Source organism: Eublepharis macularius, chromosome 2 (genome assembly GCF_028583425.1).
Source record: "Eublepharis macularius isolate TG4126 chromosome 2, MPM_Emac_v1.0, whole genome shotgun sequence".
Classification (NCBI taxonomy): Eukaryota; Metazoa; Chordata; class Lepidosauria; order Squamata; family Eublepharidae; genus Eublepharis; species Eublepharis macularius.
In genome coordinates this window covers 69,158,443-69,184,698 of record NC_072791.1, presented here as the reverse complement: position 1 = coordinate 69,184,698, position 26,256 = coordinate 69,158,443, and the positions used below count along the sequence as shown (strand labels likewise).

Below are 26,256 nucleotides of genomic sequence, written 5' to 3'. Positions count from 1 at the left end.
AGGTATTTAAAGCATACAATCTAAAAGCAAAGGTGCTTGATTTCCAAAGATCATTGGCAATTTGCGCTTTTATGATTGGTTATACTTCACCCCATGAAACCTCTGTATATATTTATCTATTGATTTTAATCCTGTGTTGCCTCCAGGGAATTTAGAGCAATGTATGTGGTTCTTCCTTCCTCCATTTTATCTTCATAGCAACTTGAGCCAGGTTGGGGCAACAGACAAAAGGTGAAGATTTGAAACTGAGTCTCCCCAGTCTTAGTCTGGCACTCTGACCATTACAGCTAGTAGTAATAAAAAAAAGTCTGAAGTCTCTCAAAAGATGCCAGTGAAATGAAACCATTGCCTTCTTTGATGGAGACTGAACTAGTGTGTTCCTTACCTCCACAGAATGAAATTCCTGCGACACTGATAGTAAGCAACATTGGAATGGAGATTTTCAAGTAACTCCAATCTGCTTTGTTGTCTCCAGTCCATACAGCACCTAAAAAAGTCAGAGCACAACCCTATCCATATTTAAGGAGTAAGATTTATTAAAATGTTTATATCCTGCCTTACTTGTGTAAGATGGCTTACATACCCAAATCTAAACCATACAAAGTACTATAAAACCCCCAAACAACCCCCACACTGTCACACACAAATGTGAGCAATGGGGTTACTGTATTCCTAAATTGGTTCTAATCTCTAGGTTGGGTTTCCCACAGTTGAATGCGAATGACTCATGATGAACTGTATCATGCCCTGGAACAGTTACGTATTAGTTGTGCACTGCTAGCACAGCCACTGTACTTGTCTCCTAAAGGCAGAAGCAGCCAATACATCATTATTCTATATATAAGGAAAAAAAGTGTATATCCTGCAGCTTTAGACTCAAGGGAAAAAGTGTGACACATTTTAAAAATCTCAGAGCTGAGACAAAATTAGCTTTGTTACAATGCATCGGATGCAAGTTAGCAGAGTGAGAGTGTAAAGATCAGGGAGATTCTAAGAAACTTTTACCTGATCTTAGGTAATTTAGAGAGCAACCCTAATAAGCTAACTGAATAGTAAGTTCCATATTATTCAATTGGGCCTACTCTCAGGAAGGTGTCTTTAGGACTGCAACCTCATTTTTAAAGGAAATTTATATGCCGCCACTCCAGAGTCTTGACTTGACCTACTAAATTTTAACCAACTTTTGATGCAGATGACACTCAACTCTATATCTCACTATCCAAGTTCTCACAGGAAGCAGTGGAAATCTTGGGTTGGTGCCTGACAGCTGTGGTCAAATGGCTGAAAACAAACTGAAATTGAACCCAGACAAGATGGAAGTGATGCTCGTTGGGAAGGCAGAGATATTGAAGGACATTATATCCCACACTTCTGATGGAGTTTGTTTGGCCCTTGCAGACTCATGTGTTTTATGCATGGTCACTTTAAACCGGCCATTCCGTGCATTCGCTCCGATCGACATGGACTCGGCATGGCTCTCCTGCATTCTGCACCATCAGAGGCAGCTTCAATTTGGTGTACTGTTTTGGGGGGGAAAGCATCAGTGCAGTTTCAGGCTTTAGGGGGAATTGCAATACACGTCTTTTTAAAAAAAATTTCATGCATTGCAATGTTACTACATCTGCTGTCCGTCATTCCCACACACACACACACCCACTTCCATGTGCTGACGTTTGTTAATCTGACAGTCCTGCTCCCGCCAAAATTGCTTTGGCGAGGATTGGCATACACACAAACACACACCTTTCCGGCTGCCAGCGATAATGCACTTGACGCTGAGCTGGCTGGCTGGAGCTGGTATCCTCACCCCCTCCCTGCCTTTTGCCCATAATTTACCTACATGTACAAGCATATGGCTGCAGCATCAAGTTGGCTTGTAAATATGGAAGGTGGGGAAGCCTGCATCCCAGTATGGGAGAAAGGCCTCCACTCGATCCTTGGAGGAAACCACAAGTGGGCTTTAAACAACGTTCCTCTTTAAGTAAAATTGCTTGCCATCTAGGAGTCAAGTATACGGCTGCAGCATCAAGTTGGCTTATAAACATGGGGGGGGGGGGTGGCAGGGAAAGACCTGCATCCCAGTATAGGAGAAAGTAAAATTGCTTGTCATCAAGGGAAAACCCAAGCGGAGTGGATTTTTGCAAGAGAGCTCTTGCTTGGGGTTTCCTTGATGGCAAGCAATTTTACTTAAAGAGGAATGCTGTTTAAAGCCCGTTCGGGTTTTCCTCCTGGGGCAGGGCGGAGTGCAGCAGATGGCTGTCTCCCATACTGGGATGCAGGTCCCTCCTCTTCCATGTTTACAAGCCAACTTGATGCTGAGCTCTCTTGTAAAAGTGGTCAGCGCGGCTGGGCAGTGCAGCTGATGTACACTCGGGTAGTTCTGTGGAAACCTTTTAAACTTCTATGTCAAAAAAAAAAAAGCTAGAAGATGGTAGTCACTAACACAACAAGCTCACCTGAGTTGGGTCTGCTTAAGCATATTAATCTGGTGGTTAACGCTGCAGCATTACTATGCTTTCATTAAACAAAAAAAAGGGCGGAAGAAAGGTTCCGGGAGCTGAGGAAAGTGGGTGCGGTTACCCTCGGATAGACCAATCAGCTCCTGTGAAAGGAAGCAAGGGGGGAGGAGAAGCAGAATGGGAGTATTTGATTCTACACAGAGAGAACGCATGCTAGCAGCGCGGCAGCTTAAAAAAATTTTGCACAATGTGTACAGGGTAAAAACCGGGGAAAACACGGACAAAACCCGTTTCTGCTTCCTATGACTCCCTTGCAGGTGCAGAAGTCAGGAGAACATAGGAAGCAGAATAATTCTGAAATGCTGTAAAGTGACCATGCATAAAACACCTCTGTTAAGAGCCTAGGGGTATACTGGACTACAAAAGCAAGTTAACGCAACCGGCAAAAAATGCTTTCTACAATCTCACTCTAGCCTGGAAGATGGCTTTCTACCTCAACATGGCTGATTTGGCCACCTGGATCCATGCTATGGTAACATTAAGACCTAACTACTGTAATGCAGAATACATAGGTCTCCTATCTAAGTTAACTAGGAGACTCCAGTTGGTGCAAAACACTGCAGCTTGGCTGTTATCAGGAGTGAGCAGGAGCATGAATATCACTCCCATCCTACAGTTGCTCCATTGGCTACCCATCAGTTACCGTGCTCAGTTCAAGATATTAGTTATTACATACAAAGTTCTTCATGGCTTTGGTCCGGCAAACCTATGGGACTGCCTCTCTCCCTATGTTACTCCATGGCAGCTTTGCTCATCTGAATAGGGTCTCTTGCAGGTGCCATCCTGCACATGGGTGAAATCAACAGCTGTCTGTACACATGAATTCTTTGTGGTGGCCCAATGGAATGACCTGCCTGAGGAGGTCAAAAGAGCCCACACTCTCCTGGCTTTCTGCAAACGATGCAAAATCGAATTATTACAAAGGGCTTTTTTACACAGATAGGAGGGCAATTTTGTAGGGAGGTGGTCACAAAGAGAAGCTTCACTAACAAGTTAGGGACCATAGACTTCACCACTATGTTGCCTTATGTCCTATCTGTTGTTTTAAGTATGCGCTCCTATGTACTACCTGTTGCTTTCAGTATGACCCTACTGGGTAGTTCTATGTTGTCGAATGTCAGTCCTACAATTTCTTATGCTCTGTTTCAGCATTTCTTCAACTCTGTATTGGATTTTTGTTAATGTTATGTATTTGTAAACTGGCATTTATTTACCCTATAGCATTGTTTATTGAAATGTCCTTGATATTGACTGTACTAATTTCTCCTTATGTAATCAGCTTCAAGTCTCAGTAAGAAAGACTATAAATAACAAATAACTATATTAACAAATAAAAGCATTTTAGACAAAAATATCATCATGCTATGTATTAAGCAAGCAGTTTTCCCCTATACCTACCATACCTCTGTGATCCAGCAAAGAAAGAGCGTGTGAGGACAAAGGGCCTCTCCAGCCCCCCATTGCGCCTGATCAGTCCTTCTGCAGTTGCCATTTGCTGAAATGCACAAGATTGTTACTAGTAAAGAAATTATTTCTACTTACCAAAACTGTTATACTCCTATAGAGTTTGGGTCAGAAATAACATTTTTGGATTCAAGGAAGGCTGGATTACTTTAAACTAGCAATAAATAGAAAAAAAACATTATGAAAACCTTCTTATAATATATGCAGTAAGCAAATGAGCCTATCAGGCTGATTTGTGAAAGCTCTGATCCTGGTTAAAAATGATGAGACATTGTCAGGGACCTGACTCCAAAGGGATACGAGGAGTCATGTTCAGTGATGACTCACCAAATTAGCAGCACATGCAGAGTTCAACCTTCTGACCATCTGGTTAGAAGTGACTGGCCCTTTAACAGCCTGCTACCTGAAAATCAACTGGGAGACAATCTTGAGCTGGTGGAGGAGAAATGAATGGATGAGTCAAAGGTGAGATGTGGGGGCAATGGAATGGAATTGCTCAGATCTCATGGGAGTTCCAGAAGGGGAGAGGCATCAAAGGGGTGAGGCCAGGCCCCTCATAAGGCAAAGGGAAATCAACCAAGGAGGACATGAGCTCTTGCTTCTCTGACTGAAGGGAGCAGGGTCAGGAGGCGAGACTGAATGAAACCTGTTCTTCTTTCAGTCTGAGACCTCTGGAAGGGTATGCATCGCTCCCTGCTGTCAAGGATCAGCCAGACTCGGGAAGATCTTTTATATGCAAATAACAGGGGTTTTTTAAGTAAAGCTTCAACCCAGGCTAAGCACCATAAATGGCAGTTTTCTATAACAAAGAAATTAAGAAAATAAATTACTAGCCAATAAGATCACAATACTGAGTTACAGAACATAATAAATGCAATACTAGAAAATCATAGTAGGTTCTGGCTGCATCTATGACACCTATAAACCACATATGTACCAGTTCTTTCAGATAAGACAAACTTAATACAATCTATTAAGGGAAAGACCAGGATCTGAAATTTATTTAAAACATTTAAAGTCATCTTTCTACACAAACAGAATCTCTATGGCATAAAACATTAAAATGTTAAAAAAATTAAAACTTTTTAAACAATTTAAATTTAAAACATTTAAAACAGTATAAAAATAGTTCAGTAAACACACACACAACACCAAGAACAGGGAGGAGGGCCATTAACAGTTATTTGAGGTGGGGTAGATAAAACAAAAAAGTATTCATCCACTAGGGAGGGCAGCAACAGAGGGGGACAGATTAACAACCCTGGGGAGGGAGTTCCAAAGTGTTGGTGCCATGACTGAGAAGGCCCTGGCCCTCCTTGGTTTGCCACTTGTCTAACCTCAGATGGCAGTGACATCTGAAGCAGAGCCTCTGGAAATGATTGGAGTGGACAGGTAAGGTTTATATGGAGAAAATTCTGTTTACTAACAAAACTTCTGGTCGTGATTCCAGCTCTAACTTCTATCAAGGAATTCCTTAATTTTCTTTTCCCAAATGAAACTTCTACATGGTTATGGCCAACTTGGCCTTAGGCAGATGCAGGTACACAAGCAGACCAGAATGTGTATTTGAATCCAGGCTTAATTGCACTACATTTGACAGGATGTGCATTTGAATGCACACTTGATGCACATCCACATGTGTATGTGTACAGCTGCATATCCAAATGAACACCCTACTGAAAGGAATTCAATGAAGATAGGTAACTTGCTTTCAAAAGTGCATCTCTTTTACAGCAGTGCTTTCTAACCCAGCAGGTGATTTGTTTATGGAAGCTTCCTTCTATATGCTTCTCCTAGCTATGTTTGAATTGAAGAGTAACCTGCACAAAATGTAGCATCACTGATATATTACTTTTTTTGGAGAAATGACTGGAGGCATAGCTCCCTTAGATCTGAATCACTCCCTGCTTTGCCTGGTTATATAAACTGCTCATCTTTCAATAGGTATGAAAATGCAAATTGTTTGTAATTGGGAAAATGTGTATCTACCATCAATAATGGTGTGGTTGCCTGAGAGACACTGGGATAGTGTTGTAGTGGTTAAAGTGATAGATTTTATATACGTCAGAGAAGACAGACAAAAATTTCAGAGAAAAGTTATTTTGTGTGTGCCACTATGACATCTATAGTTTCTATATTATGTTAAAAGTTTTTTTTAAAAAACAAGAAGAAATAAAAGTTAAAAAAATGGCACACCAGTTGAACTTCCTCATTTGTAAATTTCATACCTGGTAAAAACCATAGAGATTATGAACCTCTCGGTGTTCCCATCCACCATGGTGGACAGCATCCTTCTGCATGGTTAATTCTATCCCTCTGAAGACTGAAGGCTCATTCATATCATTCCAGACAAAAAGGATCTCAGAAGAATCCTGCAAAGCAGCATCCCAGTTACATTTAAACTGCTGACTCAATCCACTAAACAAAAAGTCTATGGTTACATTCCACAAAAACATATATTAAACCTTTTCTCTTCATCACATTTTTATTTCACCCTTTCTCCAAGGAACTCAGAGTGCAACTTCCTTTTTAAAACTGCTGTGGCTTTCTATTTCTTTTTCTTATTTCTGCCACACAGGATTCTAAGAGAACAGTACAAACCTTATAATTTTTGAAGGCAAATTGATCTGCATACCATTCTCTGACATCAGGACTGGTAAAATCCAGGTAAGATGAAAGACCTACAGATTTGAGGAAAAGTACACTTGTAGCATCTAAATTCAGTGCTATTGAATGTTAAGCAAACAAAGCTGTATCTCAGAAGCTTTTGCTATTGTAGGTTCTTCAGGCACTGCCAGTGCAATCCTAAGCAGAGTTACTTCAGTCCAATGGTCATAGACTGGAATAAATCTATATAGGATTGCATTGTGAGAAATAAAAGAGGGAACTTTTTTTTTTAAGTTAAAGAAAATTAAAGTAACAAAAACTTTGCCAATACATTTAGCCTGTGTAATTTTATTACCATCTAATGTGAATTATAAACCCAGACAAAATCAAGGAAAATTCTGTGCTCTGAATGGTCCTAGCATACCTTTGATATTAGTAGCAACTGTAATTCTCATTTTACATTTTGTATGTTGCTAACCAGAGAATAAAATGGCAAGAGCCCTATCAAGTACAAAGAACACTGAGGTACAGAATCATGTATTTTCTCTTTTAAAAACATAAGACATGGCAGTCTGAAAATGACTGGGCTGCTGCATCTGAGGTCTTACTTGGTTTTGTTTTTAAAGCTTTGTGCAAACAGGTGTGAACTTTTTACACTTGACAGGTCACATGCTTATTTTGTACTGTAGGATTCTGAACAGATCTAATTAGGAGGACTGCTGTAACAGTCCACTGAAGTCAATGGGCTTAGAAGAATGTAACCCAGTTTAAGGTTCTACTATAAGAGGTATACAGTAACTAGGCACTGTTTATTGGCTCCAAGTAACCCACACATGCTAACAACACTTAATAAATGCTGAGAAGGAAAAAGGATGCTGACAAAACATTTTATAAAAAACAAACATATGTGTTGAGCTTCATTACATTATTTTTGAAGAAAAACAGTATTAACTTTTTTCTGCACTCTTTTACAACAGAATTTGCAGAGACACACAGTGAGCTTATTACCTGGCCAACAGATGCCCTCAAAATCCCTGCCTGTACGATCTTTTACAAAATACCCCTTTTCTTTGGCTTGCAAGTATATGGCATATTGAGGATCAGCCTTGATATGGGGGTCCACAATGACAACCAGCTGCCAGTAAAAGAGAAACAGGATATGCATCAATGTTAACTGTTCAATGTGCTGGAGGAAAGGTTTTGAGCCAATTCAAACATGCAAGGCGGTGCTAAAGCTACCTGAATGAAAAGTAAAACAACCTTTTCTTTAAAATGCCAATTTACTTTTCATTTTTATATTCTGACATCTAATACAAAAACAACTGTGATAAAGGCAATCTTACTGGACAGCAATATACAGAAAAAGTGGTTATAATATTCAAGCTCAACAATTAGAGAAATGGATTATAAGTAGTAATTTGGGTCTGTCATATGTCAAAGGAACAAAATGTTTAGATGTTCTTTAGAAATCCCCATGGCACAGAGTGGTACGCTGCAGTGCTGAAGCCCAAGCTTTGCTCATGGCCTGAGCTCGATCCTGGCGGAAGCTGGGGTTCAAATAGCCAGCTCAAGGTTGACTCAGCCTTCCAAACTTCCGAGGTTGGTAAAATGGGTGCACAGGTTCCTGAGGGTAAAGGTTGGTGTAGTGGTTAAGAGCACGGGACTCTAATCTGAAGAACCGGGTTTGATTCCCTGCTCCTCCACTTGAAGCCAGCTGGGTGACCTTGGGCTAGTCACAGTTCTCTGGAGCTCTCTCAGCCCCACCCACCTCACAGGGTGTTTTGTTGTGGGGATAATAATGACATACTTTGTAAACCGCTCTGAGTGGGCATTAAGTTGTCCTGAAAGGGCGGTATATAAATCAAATGTTATTATTATTATTATTAAAGTGTAGATGACTGGAGAAGGCAATGGCAAACCACCCCGTAACAAAAAAGTCTGCCAAGAAAACATCCTGATGTGACATCCCCCCATGGGTCAGTAATGACTTGGTGCTTGCACAGGGGAACTACTTTTACCTTTACTTACTGCAGCCTTTAACAATTCCACAGATTAATATAGAACATCATCTAGCTGGTCTTTTGCAAAAAAATCGTTGGTAGAGTCTGTACTGTATAGAAAGGGTAAACATTTTACAGAGAATGGCTTCTGTAAAAAAAAAAAGGTTTACTGTTTCTTTAAAGTGTGAAGTGATATTACTCATGGTTAACATCTCCCATAGTTATCACAATAACTTTGAAACAAAAGGGACAATTTTGTGCTTCCAAATTCTTGCCAACTAATTTTTTTTTTCCATAGCAAAAGAGCTGTCAATTCTTTCTACAGTAGTGCTTGATGACTTTGAGATGGGGGGACACTTTCAAACAAGTGTTCTCAAGAACATTCTGAGAATCAGTTTTTTAGACTGTGGTGTTTATCATCTACATGCTATTGTTATTTTTTAAAAGATAGTATGGGATTTTTATTCTGCAGACTGTTATTGTTTTGAATTTGGGGGCCCTTTTAGCTGAGAGCTTGTGGGGAAGAACTCCCTTAAAACAACTAATCATATGGTTGGTATAAACAGACTCTCCTGCACATGGAAGCCATATGAGACGAACTCCACTTTCTATTGAGTTTGTCTGACCCTTGCAGACTCAGTTAAGAGCCTAGGGGTTATACTGGATCCAGCGCTACTACTAAAAAAACAAGTTAAGGCAGCTGCAAAAAATGCTTACTACAATCTCACTCAAGCCTGGAAGATGGCTTCTTACCTTGACACGCCCAACCTGGCTGCCTGGATCCATGCTATGGTAACATAAAAACTCGACTATTGTAATCCACTATACATTGGTCTCCCATCTAAGTTAACTAGGAGGCTCCAATTGGTGTAAAATGCTGTGGCTCGACTGTTAGCAGGAGCAAACAGGAGCATGAACATCACCCATTCTACAGTCACTCCTATCAGTTACCGTGCTCAATTCAAGGTACTGGTTATTACATACAAAGCTCTTCATGGCCTTGATCCGGCATACCTACGGAACTGCCTCCCTCCCTATGTTCCTCCATGGCAGCTTTGCTCATCTGAACAGGGTCTCCTGCAGGTGCCAGGCTGCACATGGGCGAAATCAACAACAGCTCGTACATGGGCTTTCTCTGTGGTGGCCCCTACCCTGTGGAACGACCTGTCTGAGGAGGTCAGGAAAGCCCCCACTCTCCTGGCTTTCCACAAACGATGCAAAACTGAATTATTCAAAAAGGCTTTTTACTCAGATAGGAATGAAGTATTGTAGGGAGGGGGTCTCAAATGCTTCACTAATGAGTTGGGGACCATGGCCTTCACCACTGTGTTGCCTTGCATCTTACCCATTGCTCGAATATTTACTCCTATATACTACCTGTGCTTTATGTTATCTAATGTCAGTCCTAGAATCGATTTATGTTCTGTTTCAGCAATTCTTCAACTCTGTATTGGATCCTTGCTAATGCTGTGTCTTTGTAAAATCCTATGACAATGTTGTGGAAATGTCCTTGACACTGTATGGAAATGTCCTCGATACTGATTGTACTAATCTCAGGCTATGTAATCCACCTTGAGTCTCAGTGAGAAAGGCAGACTATAAATGACATAAATAAATAAACAGACCTCCAAGACAATTATCCTTGTTATTCTTGCACTACTTACCTTACGTTTCTTCTTCATAAGCTCCTTCTGCATTCTATCAGGATTGCAGAACTTCTTCTTATCCCAAGTGAAGTACCGTTTGCCATCAGTGTGCTCAATGTCAAGCCATATAACGTCATACGGGATGTTAAACTTATCAAAACCTGCATCAACCTCTTTTACATCATTCTCATCTTCATAGTTCCAGCGACACTGGTGATAGCCAAGGGAGAAGAGTGGAGGCAGGGACTGAGTGCCTAAGGAGAGGAAAGCACAAAATCCTTTCAACAAATCTAAATGTGATGCCACCAATGATGCATCCTTTAATTTGGCTCTTACTGTGTTAGTGCATGCCTGATAGTAGAGAAATCTATGTAAAGTAGCTGCTACGCCACTAAACTGGATGCATGAAAAGTGCACAGGCAGAGACCTTTGAAATGCAAATGTCATAGAACATTTCCTCATTTTGAGGCAATAAAGCTGACTGCAAAGCTAATTCACAATCACACTGCTTCAAGCTATCAATGCAGCTTTGCAAGTAGGAGTTAGGTTTTTCACTTGTCCCAGGCATCCTTCTGGCTGACTAGGAAGTCAGACTTGCCACTGCCTTGTAAGACTTTGGGGTACAGATAGACAAATGGACTAATGAAATGGTTTGTGGGCTGCTACTCTTTAAAAAAACACTTGCTCACAATGCTGTATTGTAACAACAATGGCTTCGTATTTTAACTGCTCGTAAACAGAGTTTTTCCTTTACTTTCACACATGTGGAACCTCTTCTAATGTTTACAATTTGTTTGTCCTTTGGAGGATGTGTGGGGGCTGTATGGGAATAAATACGGAATACTGCATTTTCCCTGTAGAACAGTACCTGTCAGTTGTGCATACTGCTTAAAAACATCGAAAGGATGAGGACCCATTAGGATGAAAGTATCAATGATTCCACTTTCTGACATCCAACGCACATCAGTTTGGGGCAGCACTCTCTGCTTTGAGAGGTCTGGAGTTCTAGAGAGCTCAGCCTTTGAAAGAAACAAAACCAAACCTCAGAGAAAGGATGGTGCAAAAATGAGTCATGCCAGGGAAAGATGCTAGAAACAAGAGGTTTTATAGGGTAGGCACAGAGAACGCATACTGGGTCTGCTGTTCAACAAAGGGGACGTACTTACAGTTGAAGTGAATAAAGCTGAGCTGCTCTGTTCCTATTACAAAGAAGGCAAACTATGTTAAGACATCTCACAATACTGACAAGTACAACATGAAGCGAGGTTCAGAGGTCAAAACAATAGAATTCTATCACACAGTATTTGACCTATCTGAATTAACTCAAGTCTGAAAATCATATGCCTGGGAAGCATTACTCTTCTGGATTCCAACTCCAAAGTTTGTGATGTGTCCAGTCAGATGGAAAGTCAAATCACATCCCACGACTCAAAATGATGGAGAGATTTCAGAGCTTGGAGCAAAACCAAGACACCAAATGTAAATAAGCAAAAATAATTCTGGCTCTTCAGCTCAAGAGCACCTACATGAAGAGCTGTAATGGCTGCTGTGAATCTTCAGGTTGTTCTTTATATATGTATTTTTAATTCATAAAAAGAAAATACAATACACAAGGATTCATAAAAAGAGGCAGCGATATTCAGAGTAGTTCATAAAAGGGAAATGGATCAAACCTGTCACTTATTTTCTCATTCCAGAATGTAATAAATATAATTCAATTTTAATTAAATTTATTTATATATAGGAAGCTACTCCTCGGTAAGTTAATTTTGTTAATAGGTCAATATTCCCAAATTTTAATAAACCAACATCGAAGAAGGTTCTAATTATTTCCAGTCTGCGGCTATAATCACTTTCGGCAGCTGTGAATAAACTCAGACTCAACCCCATGCTTGAAGAAACAACATCCTTCAAATCATCTTCTAAAATTATTTTAGGTTCAACAAGTATTTTACTTCATCACTTATTTCATTAGCAAAATGAACTACAGTTTTCCAAAAAGGTGACACCTTAAGACACAGCAAGAAAAATGTAAAGTATCTGCTGGTGATAAATCATACCTCTAATGTATATCCTGTGTAGTTCTATGTATAATAGCTAGGGTTTTTCTGGGTGGGGGGCATTTGTTGTATGTATTGATGCAATTTTTATGTTGATTTTATCATTACTGCAACCTGGTGTAAGTCACCTTGAGTCTTCAGAGAAAGTTGGGGTATAAATATTTTAATATAAATATTTTATTAAACAAATTTGATTACACCATTCCCAACTGTAGCCCTCAAGGAGAATTTCTAGTGCTGCTGCAATTGCATGTAGAACTAGTCATCTGTAGCTTCTAGGTAAGCTGTGAGGTAACCGAAACGTATTCCCCTATTGCTTGGAAACAGATGGAAGCAGGGTACATGTGGGGAATACTGCTTGCTTCATTGCCTGAACCTTTACATGTGGTTTTTTAAAAAGGCATCTATCATGCCACACCAAATCACCTGAACCATCCTTAAGTGCTCCAGACTGAGGGGGGTGTCCCAACTCAACATCTGCTCTATAGGATACACATTGAGAATGTAGCCACACCACTTTCATGCTACTACCACCTGACCAAGATTTCCAGTGCAATGCTCACCTCCACGGCAGCTTTGGTAGCAATCTCCAATAGAGTTTCAGAGGAATTGAGCCAGAAGACCGCAATGGTTCTACCTGGCTTGTGTGCCAAGAGCAATGGCACTGAGCCGTAAATGCCCATTTTGCTGTGGATCTTGTATCCAAAGACATCCAGGTTATAAAGCCGGTAGACGTCATCATCACTGGAACAGACAGATAGGTCTATTTTTGGAGTAGAATACTTTTTTATTCTGGATGTAACAGTGCTATTTAGTTTTGGCCAGTGCCAGAGATGGACATGATAATAACTTTAATCACTGCTTTAGAAGGCTAACAGTTAGGGTTCAGTGAGAAGCAGCTAGCTACAATAATAATGTATGCTATCAATGGACTCTGTTATAAGGATTACATTTAGGCTTAGTGATGTCATTGCAGAGTCTAATAAAACTCTGCAATATTTGCCAATAACCAGGATTAGGGGAAAAACCACGGGCGGCCCTGGAACAATTGTTGCGAAGAAACCACACAATACCAGGACACCACTATAACGAATGTACATATATTCCTGTCCACATGTAAAAGTGCAAAGTGCGATGTGTTCAAATATATACAATACAGAAATACACAGTATAATCATATACAGCACATATGTTATTCAAACAAGTCTTTACAGTCCGTATAGTTCCTTGCTTTCATTTAAAGTGCAACATGCAAAAAAATTTTTATATGGAAGCCCATGGAGAGAATCGTGGAAGATGTAATAACATTCCCAGTCCCAAAATTCAAGATTTGTCCAACAACGCCGACGGGGATATGCAGGCAATTGTCATTAACCCGTTTCGTGAGAGAACTCACTTCATCTTGGGCATACAAAAATTCAGACTGGATACACTGTAAGTGTAAAATAAAATGAATTACACAGCCAAAATAAATCACAATTAGCAATATATACACAATACAATGACTTTTTACTTACAGAAAATTGCAAGAACCAAACTCATTCTTTGAGGGCTTGAGAAGAAGGTGGTGTTAACGGACTCATGATTGAATAAACAGCAACTGTGTATATAACTCAATTTGGGGCCGAATCAATCAATGTACTAACTAGAGCCAGCTGGAGGGTACTGAGTCATGAAACAACTTGCAGCCCAAGTTGCCAATTTTCATAGAAAGCAAGAGTATATGATCTCCATATTAAGTCCATACGGTGTCAAAGTATTAAGTTGAAAAATCCACTTGGATTCCAACCGCATAAGTAATTTACCTATATCCCCTGTATGAGGGCAATCCAAATGTTCAATTCTTATCCTAAGGGGGTAAGAATTCAGGAGCATTTATCGAGGATTAGGAATGGAGTGATAGAAGCACCCCTGGTTGGACATTTTCAACAGTGTAATCACCTATACCATGATTTCAGGGTTTCAGTCATTGAACATTTGGATTGCCCTCATACAGGGGATATAGGTAAATTACTTATGCGGTTGGAATCCAAGTGGATTTTTCAACTTAATACTTTGACACCGTATGGACTTAATATGGAGATCATGTACTCTTGCTTTCTGCATATCCCAGTCGGCGTTGTCGGACAAATCTTGAATTTTGGGACTGGGAATGTTATTACATCTTCCACAATTCTCTCCATGGGCTTCCATATAAAAATTTTTTTGCATGTTGCACTTTAAATGAAAGCAAGGAACTATACGGACTGTAAAGACTTGTTTGAATAACATATGTGCTGTATATGATTATACTGTGTATTTCTGTATTGTATATATTTGAACACATTGCACTTTGCACTTTGCACTTTTACATGTGGACAGGAATATATGTACATTCGTTATAGTGGTGTCCTGGTATTGTGTGGTTTCTTAATAACCAGGATTAAGCATAGCCTGTCATTTATCTTGCTTTGTGTATAGTTGGCTGTGTATAGCTCCTGCTGCCAATCAGATTACTTTTGCTCGGGTATTATACTTTCAGCACAATCTGAAACATGTTTACTCAGATGTAAGACCTGTTCAGTGAGGCTTATAACCTAGAAAGGATGGACTTCCGGTTTGGGATCCATGGAGGTCTGAAGCAGCTCCATTTGCGGAGCTGACCGGACTGCCGTTTTAAGCGGCCGGCGGGGTGAAAATAGCCCGCGGCCGACTGCTCTCAGGCGGAGAGCAGGCAAAGAACGCTCGAGACCCTAGGGTGAGCTAGATCTCGGACGAGGGGGGGCTCTACACAACGGGTCCCCTCCCGATCCTTGAGGTCCCACCCTGCGACGGGTCGGCTACAATCTCTGCGGCAGTTCTGGGGCCAATTCGGCTGGCATAAGACCTACATACCCAAGCTTCGATTGGGGGGAAGAAGTGGAGAGGAGAAGTGAAAATCGAAACAGCGATTACAACCCGAGAAAAGTGAATGAGAAGGTAAAGATCACTATCTTCCGATACGGGACAGATTGATAAAAACAGAGAGGAAAAAAAGTAAACTTTTAAACTGCAACAGATTAATGAAAAGGAGGGGAAGACTCGGCAAGAGTTGCATTTGAAAAGAGACTAAGTTTAAAGAAGTTATTAAAGAAATTGGACTATTGTTTTGAATACCTGTGGTTATGGAGCTGTGAGAAAAAGACACCATCGCGAGATCTGCTGTGGGAAGACGGGAGACAGGAAGTGCGTAATAACAATAGAGTGGCTGGAGAGAAGCGGCCCTTGCTGGAGGGCAGGAAGAAGGGAATCGCCATTTTTGAAAGGGGAAGGGTCGCGGCTTCAGCGGAAAAGGAAGTAGGCCATTTTGGATTATAAAACCATAGAGAGACCATAGAGAAAAGACGCCCGACATTTTGGACTCTTTAAAAACTAATTTATGCAAGAAGACCGGGACATTTGAAACAAAAAAGGTATTAAATTTAACGCCACGGAGTTAAGGAAGAGAGCGGACTCGTGGGAGCGAGCTAAAGCAAGCCCCACGATGTCGAAAAAAGAGTGGCAATCGGCAATAGAAAATCTGGACAAAAAACTTTTAGAGGTGATTAAAGAATTTAAGGACATGAAATTGGAGCTGATCAAAGAGGTTAAACAGACAGTAAAATCGGAGCTGTCAGAAGTAAAATCGGAGCTGTCAGAAGTGAAGAAAGGTATGGAAACAATACAAAATGAATTACAAGGAACGCAGCAGAGAGTTAAAACAGTAGAAGGAGCGATGGAGAACTTAGCAGACACGCAACAAACAGAGATGAGACTGATGAGGGGAAGGATGGCGGTTGCGGAAAGTAGACACATGGAGAAGCAGCTCAGATTTCGCGGTTTGCCGGAGATAGAAGGAAAGACAGCGCAAGAACAGATGACTGAGGTGTTAGCTGAGTACCTGGGGAAGGAGGAGGAGGAAGTTGTGGCTATCCTTGATGTGGCATATCGCGTGAACTCGAGAATTGCAACCCAGAGGAAAGTACCAAGAGATGTGATTGTGCAATTTACAACACGAAACATGAAAGAGAAGATTGTGACTAAACAGTTTCAAGATCCATTGGAGATCGATGGCAAGACAATTATCATAATGAAGGAATTACCCAGATCAGTGTTACTAGATCGGAAAAAATATAAAGCGCTAATCCAGATGTTGAAGGACATGAAAATCAGGTACAGATGGGAGCTTCCAGAAGGTTTGTCCTTTGAATTTGGAGGCGCCAAAAAGCGCATTAGATCTGAGCGGGAGATGGAGCGATTTATAAGGGACAATGAAAAGGACTTACCAACAAGATTATGAGTATGGAGTGTAAAGTATTATCTTGGAATGTAAATGGACTAAACTCACCGAATAAGAGGAAAAATATTTTCCACTGGCTATTAAAACAAAAATGTGACATTGTTTGTTTGCAAGAGACTCATATTCGAAAGCAGGATGTAAAATATTTAAAATTGGGAAAATTGGGCAAGGACTTTGTAGCAGCCTCAAGCAAGAAAAAAAGAGGAGTGGTGTTCTATGTAAAAGAGGAGCTACAGCCAAAATTTGTAATGAAAGATGTGGAAGCCAGATTTGTAGCAGTGGAATGTACTTGGAATTTAAAGAGAGTGTTGGTAGTCGGAGTTTATGCATCTAACGGTGCAAAAGAAAGCTTCTTTGAGGATTTGAGGAAGCATTTAGATGATCTTTCATATGACCAGATAATTCTTGCTGGAGACTTCAATGGAGTGACAGACTTGGAATTAGACAAAAAGACAACAACGGCACAAAAGAAAAGAGGATTATTACCAAAGCTTTTTTTTGAGTTGACTCAACAAGAGACTCTCGAAGATGTATGGAGGAGAGAATATCCTAAAAGCAGACAGTTTACTTTTTATTCTGCAAGGCACTCTACATTATCAAGAATTGACATGATCTGGGCCTCAAAAGACTTAGCGTTATGGACTAAGGAGGTAGAAATAATGCCGATGGTAGGCTCAGATCACAACCCAATTATGTGGAAACTAGGGAAAAGGAGAAAAAGGAAAGCATGGAGAATAAATGAGGACTTGCTACAAGAAGGAGAGAACATGGAGATATTGAGAAGAGAGACAAAGTGCTTCATACAATATAACGTGAACAAAGAAGTACCAACTGACAAAGTCTGGGATGCTTACAAGGCGGTTATAAGGGGCATACTAATGGACTTAAATGGTAGAGCAAGAAAGAAGAAAGAGGAGAAAAGACAAGAGATCGAGGAAAAAATAAAAGCCAAAGAAACACAGTTAAAAAAGAGACCAGGGAAAAAGAAAATATATCAGGAAATTAAAATACTCCAAGAACAGCTAACAGCAATGAGTAATAAAGAATTGGAGTGGAACCTTAAAAGACTGAATCAGAAAGCATTTGAAGGTGCAAATAAACCTGGGAAATACCTGGCATGGCAATTGAAGAAGAGAAGGGAAAAGAAAATAATAAATAAAATTTGTGAAGACAATAAAACGTATTTGGAACAGACTGCCATTAGTAGAGCCTTTTATAAATTCTACGCTAAGTTGTACAATAAGAAAGAAGTAAATAAAGAATCAATAGCGTCATATTTGGAGAAAACGAAACTTCCAGAAATCTCGGAAGCTTGGAGAAATAAATTGAACAGTGAAGTAACGGACGAGGAAATAAGTAAGGCAATACAATCTGCAAATCTAGGAAAGGCGCCAGGGCCAGATGGACTTACGGCTAAATTTTACAAGACAATGGCCAATGAACTGGCACCATTCCTAAAAGAGGTGATCAATGGAGTTTTAAGGGATCAAAGAATTCCAGACACCTGGAGTGAAGCGAATATATCATTGATCCCAAAAGAGGGCCAAGATTTGACTAACGTGAAAAATTACAGACCTATATCGTTACTTAATAATGACTACAAAATTTTTGCGAAGATATTGGCGGAGAGACTGAAGGGGTGGCTCTCGGAGGTTATAGAGGAGGAACAAGCAGGTTTTTTGCCAGACAGACAAATAAGAGACAATTTAAGGACAGTCATTAATGCTATTGAATATTATGACAAGCGTTGTGACAAAGAGGTTGGTTTCTTCTTTGTTGACGCTGAAAAGGCGTTTGACAATTTAAACTGGGACTTTATGTTTGCCACTATGGAAAAGCTACAATTGGGAGAAAGATTCATCAGAGCAATTAAGGAAATTTACAGAGACCAGACTGCAGCAATTGTGGTGAATGACGAAGCGACCAAGAAATTGACTATAAGTAAAGGAACAAGACAAGGTTGCCCGTTGTCTCCACTGTTGTTCATTTTAGTATTGGAGATCCTGATGATACAAATACGACAAGATGAAGAAATTCGAGGAATAAAAATAAAGGACTATTCATACAAGGTCAGAGCATTTGCGGATGATATAATGTTAATTGTAGAGGACCCATTGGAGAACATGCCAAAAGTGATAGATAAGATTAAGGAGTTTGGAGACTTGGCAGGTTTCTATATTAATAAAAAGAAGTCAAAGATACTATGCAAAAATATGACTAAGCAGAAACAACAATTATTAATGGAAAGAACGGACTGTGAAGTAACAAGTAAGGTGAGATATTTGGGAATTGAACTGACTGCAAAGAATATAGATCTATTCAAAAACAATTATGAGAAACTATGGACTCAGATAGAGACTTGATTAAATGGAATAGGTTAAATCTGTCATGGTTGGGTAGGATTGCAGCAGTTAAGATGAATGTGTTACCAAGAGTAATGTTTTTGCTACAGACAATACCAATCATCAGAGACTCTAAACAATTTGAAAAATGGCAGAGGAAAATATCAGATTTTGTGTGGGCAGGCAAGAAGCCTCAAGTGAAAATGAAAGTTTTACAAGACGCAAAAGAAAGAGGCGGAATGCAACTGCCCAACTTGAGACTTTACCATGATGCAATCTGCCTAGTGTGGCTGAAAGAGTGGATGACGCTAAAGAACAAGAAATTACTAGCCCTAGAGGGATATAAAAAAATATTTGGATGGCATGCATACCTATGGCAGTACTGGGGGGAAATAATAAGAGAAATGAGTGAAATTTTACAATTTCAAATAAATAAGAACCCAGAACTCCTGCTACTAAACTTGGGCATGGAGGGAATTCCAGCCCATCATAGGACGTTGATATTTTATATGACAGCAGCAGCTAGACTTTTGTATGCGCAAAAATGGAAAGTACAAGAAGTGCCAACTATTGAAGATTGGATTTACAAATTGCTGTACATGGCAGAAATGGACAAGATGACAAGAAAACTGAGAAATCTGGACTCAGGGCAGTTTAACACAGACTGGGAGAAGCTGAAAAAATATTTGGAGAAGAAATGGGAGGTGGGAGGAGAACTGTGGCAGTTTGAGAACTACTGAAGTACAATAAAATGTAGAGGGGGGTGACTTTACCGGGGGGGAGAAGAGATAATTGTGAACTTCTAAGCAGTTAGATTAATAGATTGATATATATACAGATATATATAGACGAATAAACAGAATATCGATAGAAAATAATTAATCATAAGGGCTAATTATAAGGACTGATTAACTAATAATATTTTCTTTTTGGTAAGACTGGTATAATGTAACAAACTGAATATGTTTATTTGAAGATATATATGAGTCAAATTGATTGATTATGTGATGATAGTTATATAGAATTATTATTGAAGGGAAGTAGAAATATTAAAGTAATTATATATAACTAAAAGAATGAGTAACATATAGAGCATAAGTCAAATTGTTTGATTTAAACGAATGTATGATCTATATGGTTTATGATTTATAGAAATATTTGAAATTGGAATTATGGAAATTGGGATAAATTGTTTATCCAATATGGAAATAATGACTCATAGTTTGGGTATAGAGTATTAAAAATAGTTAAGAATGTATTGCTTAGAACAAATGGGAGACCATATATTTGTTAGATAGAGGAATTTAAAAGGAGTAAGGGAAAAGGGACAAAGGGTTGGAAAACTGTTGGAAGTCAACAAAAAAAGGGGGGGGGAAGGGAGGGGGTTAGAAATGGAAAATGGGGAAATTGATTGTAATGTATAAATAATTGATCCTAACCCAATAAAAACTTTTCTAAAAAAAAAATAACCTAGAAAGGATGCTTATGACTTGTTATTAAAGCATACACAATTCAAGCCCACTGCACCCTGTTACTAGCTCGTCTGTATATTGCACATTTTGCAGAATGTAAAAAAACTACAAACAAGCATAAAAGGAATAATAGGTCAATTGGTTAAAATGGATGTGAATGTAACATTAGATGAGATGATCCTCAGACTCGTTCCAACTGGATGGGTGTGTGTGAAAGAGGTATTTGCCTAGGGCACAGATGTCAGGAAGAGAACTGGTCTTCTAACAAACAAAAAAATTAGGTTCAGCTCTTCTACCTCTCATGGTGTTGCTGTTCATGTAAGAAGAGGACTAATGCTTACTCAGGTTTCCAAGCGAGACAAACCAAAGAGTTAAAGATAGAGAGGTCAAGGATCTGTTTACACTTTGTTTACTGCCCTGGCTCTATCCTTTGATACGTAGAATGCTATTCTTAGGGAGGGACTTCCTCTTCCTGACACCTCATCTTCCTCTTTGTCATAGTTTCCATCCTTTCATCTTGCACTATGCTGCAAAATGCAGGACCTCTGTCCTGCGATCTATTGGCATCTTTATAATAGATAGCTAGATAGGGAACTATCTCTCATCTTTCCTATCATGTATGGTGTTCACACAACAAAAAACTCTTATTTCTTTTCTAAAGCTTAACCAAGGCGCTGAGCATAAGTTCATTTTGCTCTCCCATGCAACCTCACAATGCAAGCTCCTGCACTCTACGTTTCTCTGCCTATTCTGCTAAGAATTTATCACATTCAGGCTGATATATAGTGTAATGTTCAATATGTTGCTGAGGATTTACATTAAATAGGAATAGTCTGCAAGAAGATGGAAGATCTGGGGTAATCTGAAAGTTTAGATGTGGGAGTCTACCGGTCTGAAGTCTACAGGACTGGGTGGTTGCTGAATAGTTCCAATGCACAAGCCCTTTGGATTGAAGAGATCATATGAAGGTGGGTCTACTTTGATCTAGTATGGGAAACCACACAGAAGGTTAATGGAGCAAAGGAAGACTTCAGTGATGTATTAGGAACACAAAAGGAGAGGAATGGGGACACTGAAGAGGGTTTGGGCCTGTCTGGAGTTTCTTAGCTATGTCTGACACAAGTGTATCTTACCATATTGTACCCTATTGAAGAGGGAACAGCCAGTAGGCTCTGAGAAGTTCTGATATATATATTATATTAAAGCCAGAGCCTCTCCCACAGTTGCTTTCATATGCCAGCTGTGGAGCATCCCTCTCTGCCCACTGAGCGGATGAGCTGATGCAATGACACAGAATTTCAGGCAGATTTCAATTTGGCAAGGGGACATGGAAATAAGGTATGAAGGGTCCTGAAGAAACAGCAGATCTTAGAGAAACCTTCATACTGGGTTTAAGCAGAACAAGGGCTTTGTGATGTGGGCAGGGAGGAGTGGGTTGCGGCTGAGAGCTGGGAAGCTAAGGGCTCTACTAGACAGGACACAGGAACTATGAGAGCATATCCCCTCACAGCATTTGTGAAGATTTGGGGGGGGGGGATTTGCATCGAGACCACAGCACTTTGCGGCTTTACTACCCCTACTGTTAGGGGTGTGCGCCAAAATTTTTTGGGTGATCCAGATCCGGGTTTCAGGGATAGCTATGATAGAAATGTCTAGGGGGCTGGGAGGGGGCATTTTGAAAACAAACTCAACCAAATCTGCATGGAACCTACTCCTGACTGTCTACAAAAGGCTCCCCAAATTTCAGGAGGATTGGACCCTGGGGTCCAATTCTGCAAGCTCCTGAACAAGCTGCCCCCAGCCACTCTTCATTGTTTCCTATGAAGAAAATGTTTCTAAGGCTTTTAAACACCTTGGCTTGTTCCCCCACCCCTTGCTTGGAAGTCTCTGGTTTAATATTAAAACTCCCTTGCAAGGTTAACCAACAAAATCCAACAGAACAAAACAGCAAGGGACCCAATGTTGAACCAGAGAATCCCAAGCAAGGAGGCGGCTTGTTGAGAGTTTAAAAGGTGGATCTGTGGTGGCAGCTTGAAAGGCTCTTTTGAAGCTTGGTGGCGGGGGGGGGGGGGGCGCGGCGGCGGATAGAATGGAATGCCTGCTGCCTCTTCTTCCACCCCACGAGCCTCATGCCACTTTCCTGCAGCAGTGTGGAGCTTGGCTCCATTCAAGCAGCTTCCCTCTTGCCACCACTGGCCTCTCACTTCAAGCTGCTCAACTCTGCCATGGCTGCCTGTGGTGGCTGCCCACTGCTGGATAATTCAGCCCAGCAGAGTCTGGCTACCCAGATTGGATGTTGGGTTCATCCTGGGGAACCAGTACAGCCGAATTATGCTGAATCGACATAAATGCACCTATTTTCTGGTTCCTAAACCCAGATTGCACACCTCTAGCTACTATTTTCCCTGATAGTGAAAACTTATAGGAGCAAGAGAGAGTTTGGTCTCAGCATAAAGCAACCATCTAGTCCCCTCTATGGTTTCTATTAACAGAAACTTAATGGGATGGAAAATCGCTTTCAAAATCTCTAACATCTTGTTCAGCCCTAAGTGGAAAAGCCAAGAGGCAGGGTAACTGGAAGATGGGAAGCAGAGCTGGCACTGGTCTGAGGAGCAGAGACCTGAAAGGTTAGATGGATGGAAGAAATGGCCTAAGGAAAAGAGAAAGCAGAGAGTTGTAAAAAGTTAGGATCAAAAGACAGTGGGGCTGGGGAAAACTTGAATCCTTGCTAGTTTTTAATACAAAGCCAGTAATTTTACCTGGTATTTTTAAGCAGAAGCGGCTCTGCATGTTGAGGTATTCCATAGACATGCTCATATCCATGTAAAGAAAAATCAAGGCCTACAGAACTGGGACCTGTAGGAAGAGGATTAAGACCATTATGGTTAAGAACAGCATTCTGATCTAATGAAAACATGTGCCTAGTAATTGATTCATATCTGACCTGCAGTGAAGATCTCTATCAGCTGTAATTCTTAGATGTACTGCTGTTAGAGACATGTGAAAGTTGTGCTAAGTCATGATTTAAATGAGAAACAGAGCTGTAACGGACCAAGCTGTTCAGTCCATACAGAATATTCCATTTAATTTATAGCAGGCCATGTCTCCTAGGAAGATATTGGCACTTAACATGGCATAGTAAGGAAGGGTCATGAGATTTAACACCTCCCCATAAATATCTCAACTCATGCCTGCTCCTCAATGCAGTCATTGCTAACTTTCAGATTCTGACACTCCTCCTGCAGTATGTTGATACCAGCTCATTGTGTAAACATGTCAGTTGCTATTAGAAAAACCCAATCAATAGCTCAGACCAAACAACTTTCAAATATGATTTGAATGGGATTTATTTAGCTGTTACGTTATATAAATTAGTGTAATCAGTAGTATGTATGGTCTTATATTACCAATAGTATTAAACATTTTCAATTTCTACAAAAATTCAAGGTGGATAAATGTTGCTTAACTTCACAAAGACTCTCATGGCATCTTAAAGACTAATGAATTTATTGTAGAATAAACGTTCATGAACCAGAGCCTAATTTGTCAGTTCTGGTTGCAGGAGAATAACAAACCTACTGCTTTGGAATATGTTCATTACTGTAATAGCCAAGGGAAAGCACAAACATTTCCATTATTATACTATGCTTACTCTTACCACTGGCTTTGATGTCTAAAAAGCTACCAAATTTGTCTTCCCACAGTCCCAAGTCTTCTTGATATCCCTGTGTGAATAAAAATAAGAAAAATGTAGTTTGCCTGCATAAGCTGCCAACTAAGTCTTCAGTTCATAAGCATGGAAGCTCCTTCCATACTACCAGCGATGCATGTTATAGCTCTAAGGAAAGCTTGAGGCCACGAAACCAGGCTCTCATGTGTATGGCCATCCTAATCTTGCCTGGTTTGGACTCTTGACACGACTAATCACATCAGTCATTGGGATCTGGGAAGTTCGTTCTTCTTTGCTGGCACTGTAATCACCATAGGATTTGGGAACATCTTTCCACGTACAGAAGGTGGGAAAATATTCTGCATCGTCTATGCCTTACTAGGAATTCCTCTCTTTGGTTTGGACTCTTAGGTACTCACCTCAGTCACGAAATAGTTTACTCTTATCACATCAGCCATACATTTATCACCTGATTTAATGATTTCCATAATTTGTTCTCAATTACAATAATTATTCTGTTTCCTGGACAGTTGTCCAAAGCAAAAACCCACAAAAACAAACTAAATTTACCTTAAAAGAGTCAGCTGATCCATCTGCCTTTTCCTGCAATGTAGATTTCCTAATTTTAAAAAAGAATCAGTCAGCTTATTATTCAGATATATCCTACTATATAAAAGGTAAGCTGTACTGGCAATGACTTGCTTTTTATCTCCACGCAGGCACACTCATGGGGATAAAAAGCAAGTTATCAGCAACACGGCTTGTCTTCCTGCCACCACAGCAGCCTCCTTGGGGCCTCTGGAGGCCCAGGAAGGCCTGGCGCAGTGGTGTGACCCTCTGGAGGCCCTGAGGAGGCCACTGTGGTGGCAAGAAGACCTGGTGTAGCAGCACAGTCATCTGGAGGTCCTGAGAAGGCCCGGTGTGGCAGTAGGAAGCTCAGTGTGGTGGCGCAGCCCTCCAGAGACCCCAGGAAGGCCTGGAATAGTGATGGGAAGGGCTGGCTTGGTGAAACAGCCCTCTGTTTTCTTTGTTATCTCTGTGTGTGTTTATTTATGAAGTACTTCTGATTTCAATTGAATTTACTTCTGGGCAAGAGTATTTAGGATCACAGCCTACATAAATTTGATTCCATAGATTGCAAGTAACACAGACACTGAGATATCACACCTGATTTGTGGTGGATGCTGCAGGTGCTCAAAATACAACAAGTCATTTGTGTTCATGCTCAATACAATCTCATCCTTGGAAACAAGTTGCATCTGAAAGGGATTTGCTGTAATGTGAAGCTGCTGGTCTTCATTGGAGCAAGCCAACACAAGCTCACTTGCATCTTTTTGTAATATCGTTAGCCTGTCAATTGGGAAAGACAGCAATACATAAAACCTTTGAAAGCTACTCAGTTAGTCGTTTACACATATTATAGGTATATACAAAAAGAACCTGAAACTAACTGGTTATGGGGTGGTGGCGATGAAGTGTCACTATTTCATCCTGATGTAACTACTAATGTATAAAATAAATCATGATTTATAAACAAACACATATTCTATGATTCCATTACACTGAGTAAAAATTCTGCTTCTAATAGAAGCAGAATCTGGAAAGTTCTGATATGAAGCAGGCAAGATGCAAAAGAATAATGAGATTATGAGCAGGTGGATCACAAGGCAAGAGGCAGATATTATAGTATAAAGAGTAAGGAAATGACATAGACCAATGGCCCTTCTCTGGCATTGTTCATATGTTTTAACATTTTTGCCATAACCCACAGGGCTAGAAACACCGGGTTTTTTTCCTTATAAAAAAGAAAGAATAAGAAAAATTTGAAAAAATATTAAAAACTAAGTCTTAGTATGCTAAATTTGTCCTAGGTATTACCCAGAAATCCTGCATACGCTCAGAACACATATAGACTTGATTATAGCCTCTCCGCTATTTATAGATAAAACACAGGATCAAAATATACAATATGCCAGGAGATTGTCATCAGACATCCTGCTATCACTTAACCTTCAAAAACAGATTTGGACTTATGCTCTCAAGCTTGGGTAGAGGAGTCTTCCACCTTTTTCCATGATAGAAACAAGTCCCCTCCCAAAGATAGGCTATTAGCCTCAGTAGGCAGGGAGGGTCTGTATTTTTTTTCTCCTTAAAGGGGTTTAACAGTGCCTCAAGGGAG

At 40.2% G+C, this 26,256-nt stretch overlaps 1 protein-coding gene across 3 annotated transcripts in view; it reads right to left on the bottom strand.

Moving 5' to 3' along the window:
* The window catches only part of GANC (glucosidase alpha, neutral C), a 49,152-nt gene that overhangs the window by 16,002 nt on the left and 6,894 nt on the right, over positions 1–26,256 (bottom strand). For 2 of the 3 annotated variants that reach the window (XM_054970914.1, XM_054970911.1), the window contains 13 exons: positions 25,245–25,427; positions 24,648–24,696; positions 24,066–24,132; positions 23,167–23,263; positions 12,860–13,040; positions 11,403–11,435; positions 11,105–11,255; positions 10,255–10,490; positions 7,599–7,725; positions 6,585–6,664; positions 6,212–6,355; positions 3,918–4,014; positions 386–487 (listed from right to left, as the gene is read on the bottom strand). In XM_054970914.1, the coding sequence (XP_054826889.1) occupies positions 386–487; positions 3,918–4,014; positions 6,212–6,355; positions 6,585–6,664; positions 7,599–7,725; positions 10,255–10,490; positions 11,105–11,255; positions 11,403–11,435; positions 12,860–13,040; positions 23,167–23,263; positions 24,066–24,132; positions 24,648–24,696; positions 25,245–25,427 (1,547 nt within the window). The remainder of the gene's footprint in view (positions 1–385; positions 488–3,917; positions 4,015–6,211; positions 6,356–6,584; positions 6,665–7,598; positions 7,726–10,254; positions 10,491–11,104; positions 11,256–11,402; positions 11,436–12,859; positions 13,041–23,166; positions 23,264–24,065; positions 24,133–24,647; positions 24,697–25,244; positions 25,428–26,256) is intronic. The other variant, XM_054970912.1, reaches the window with a different exon arrangement.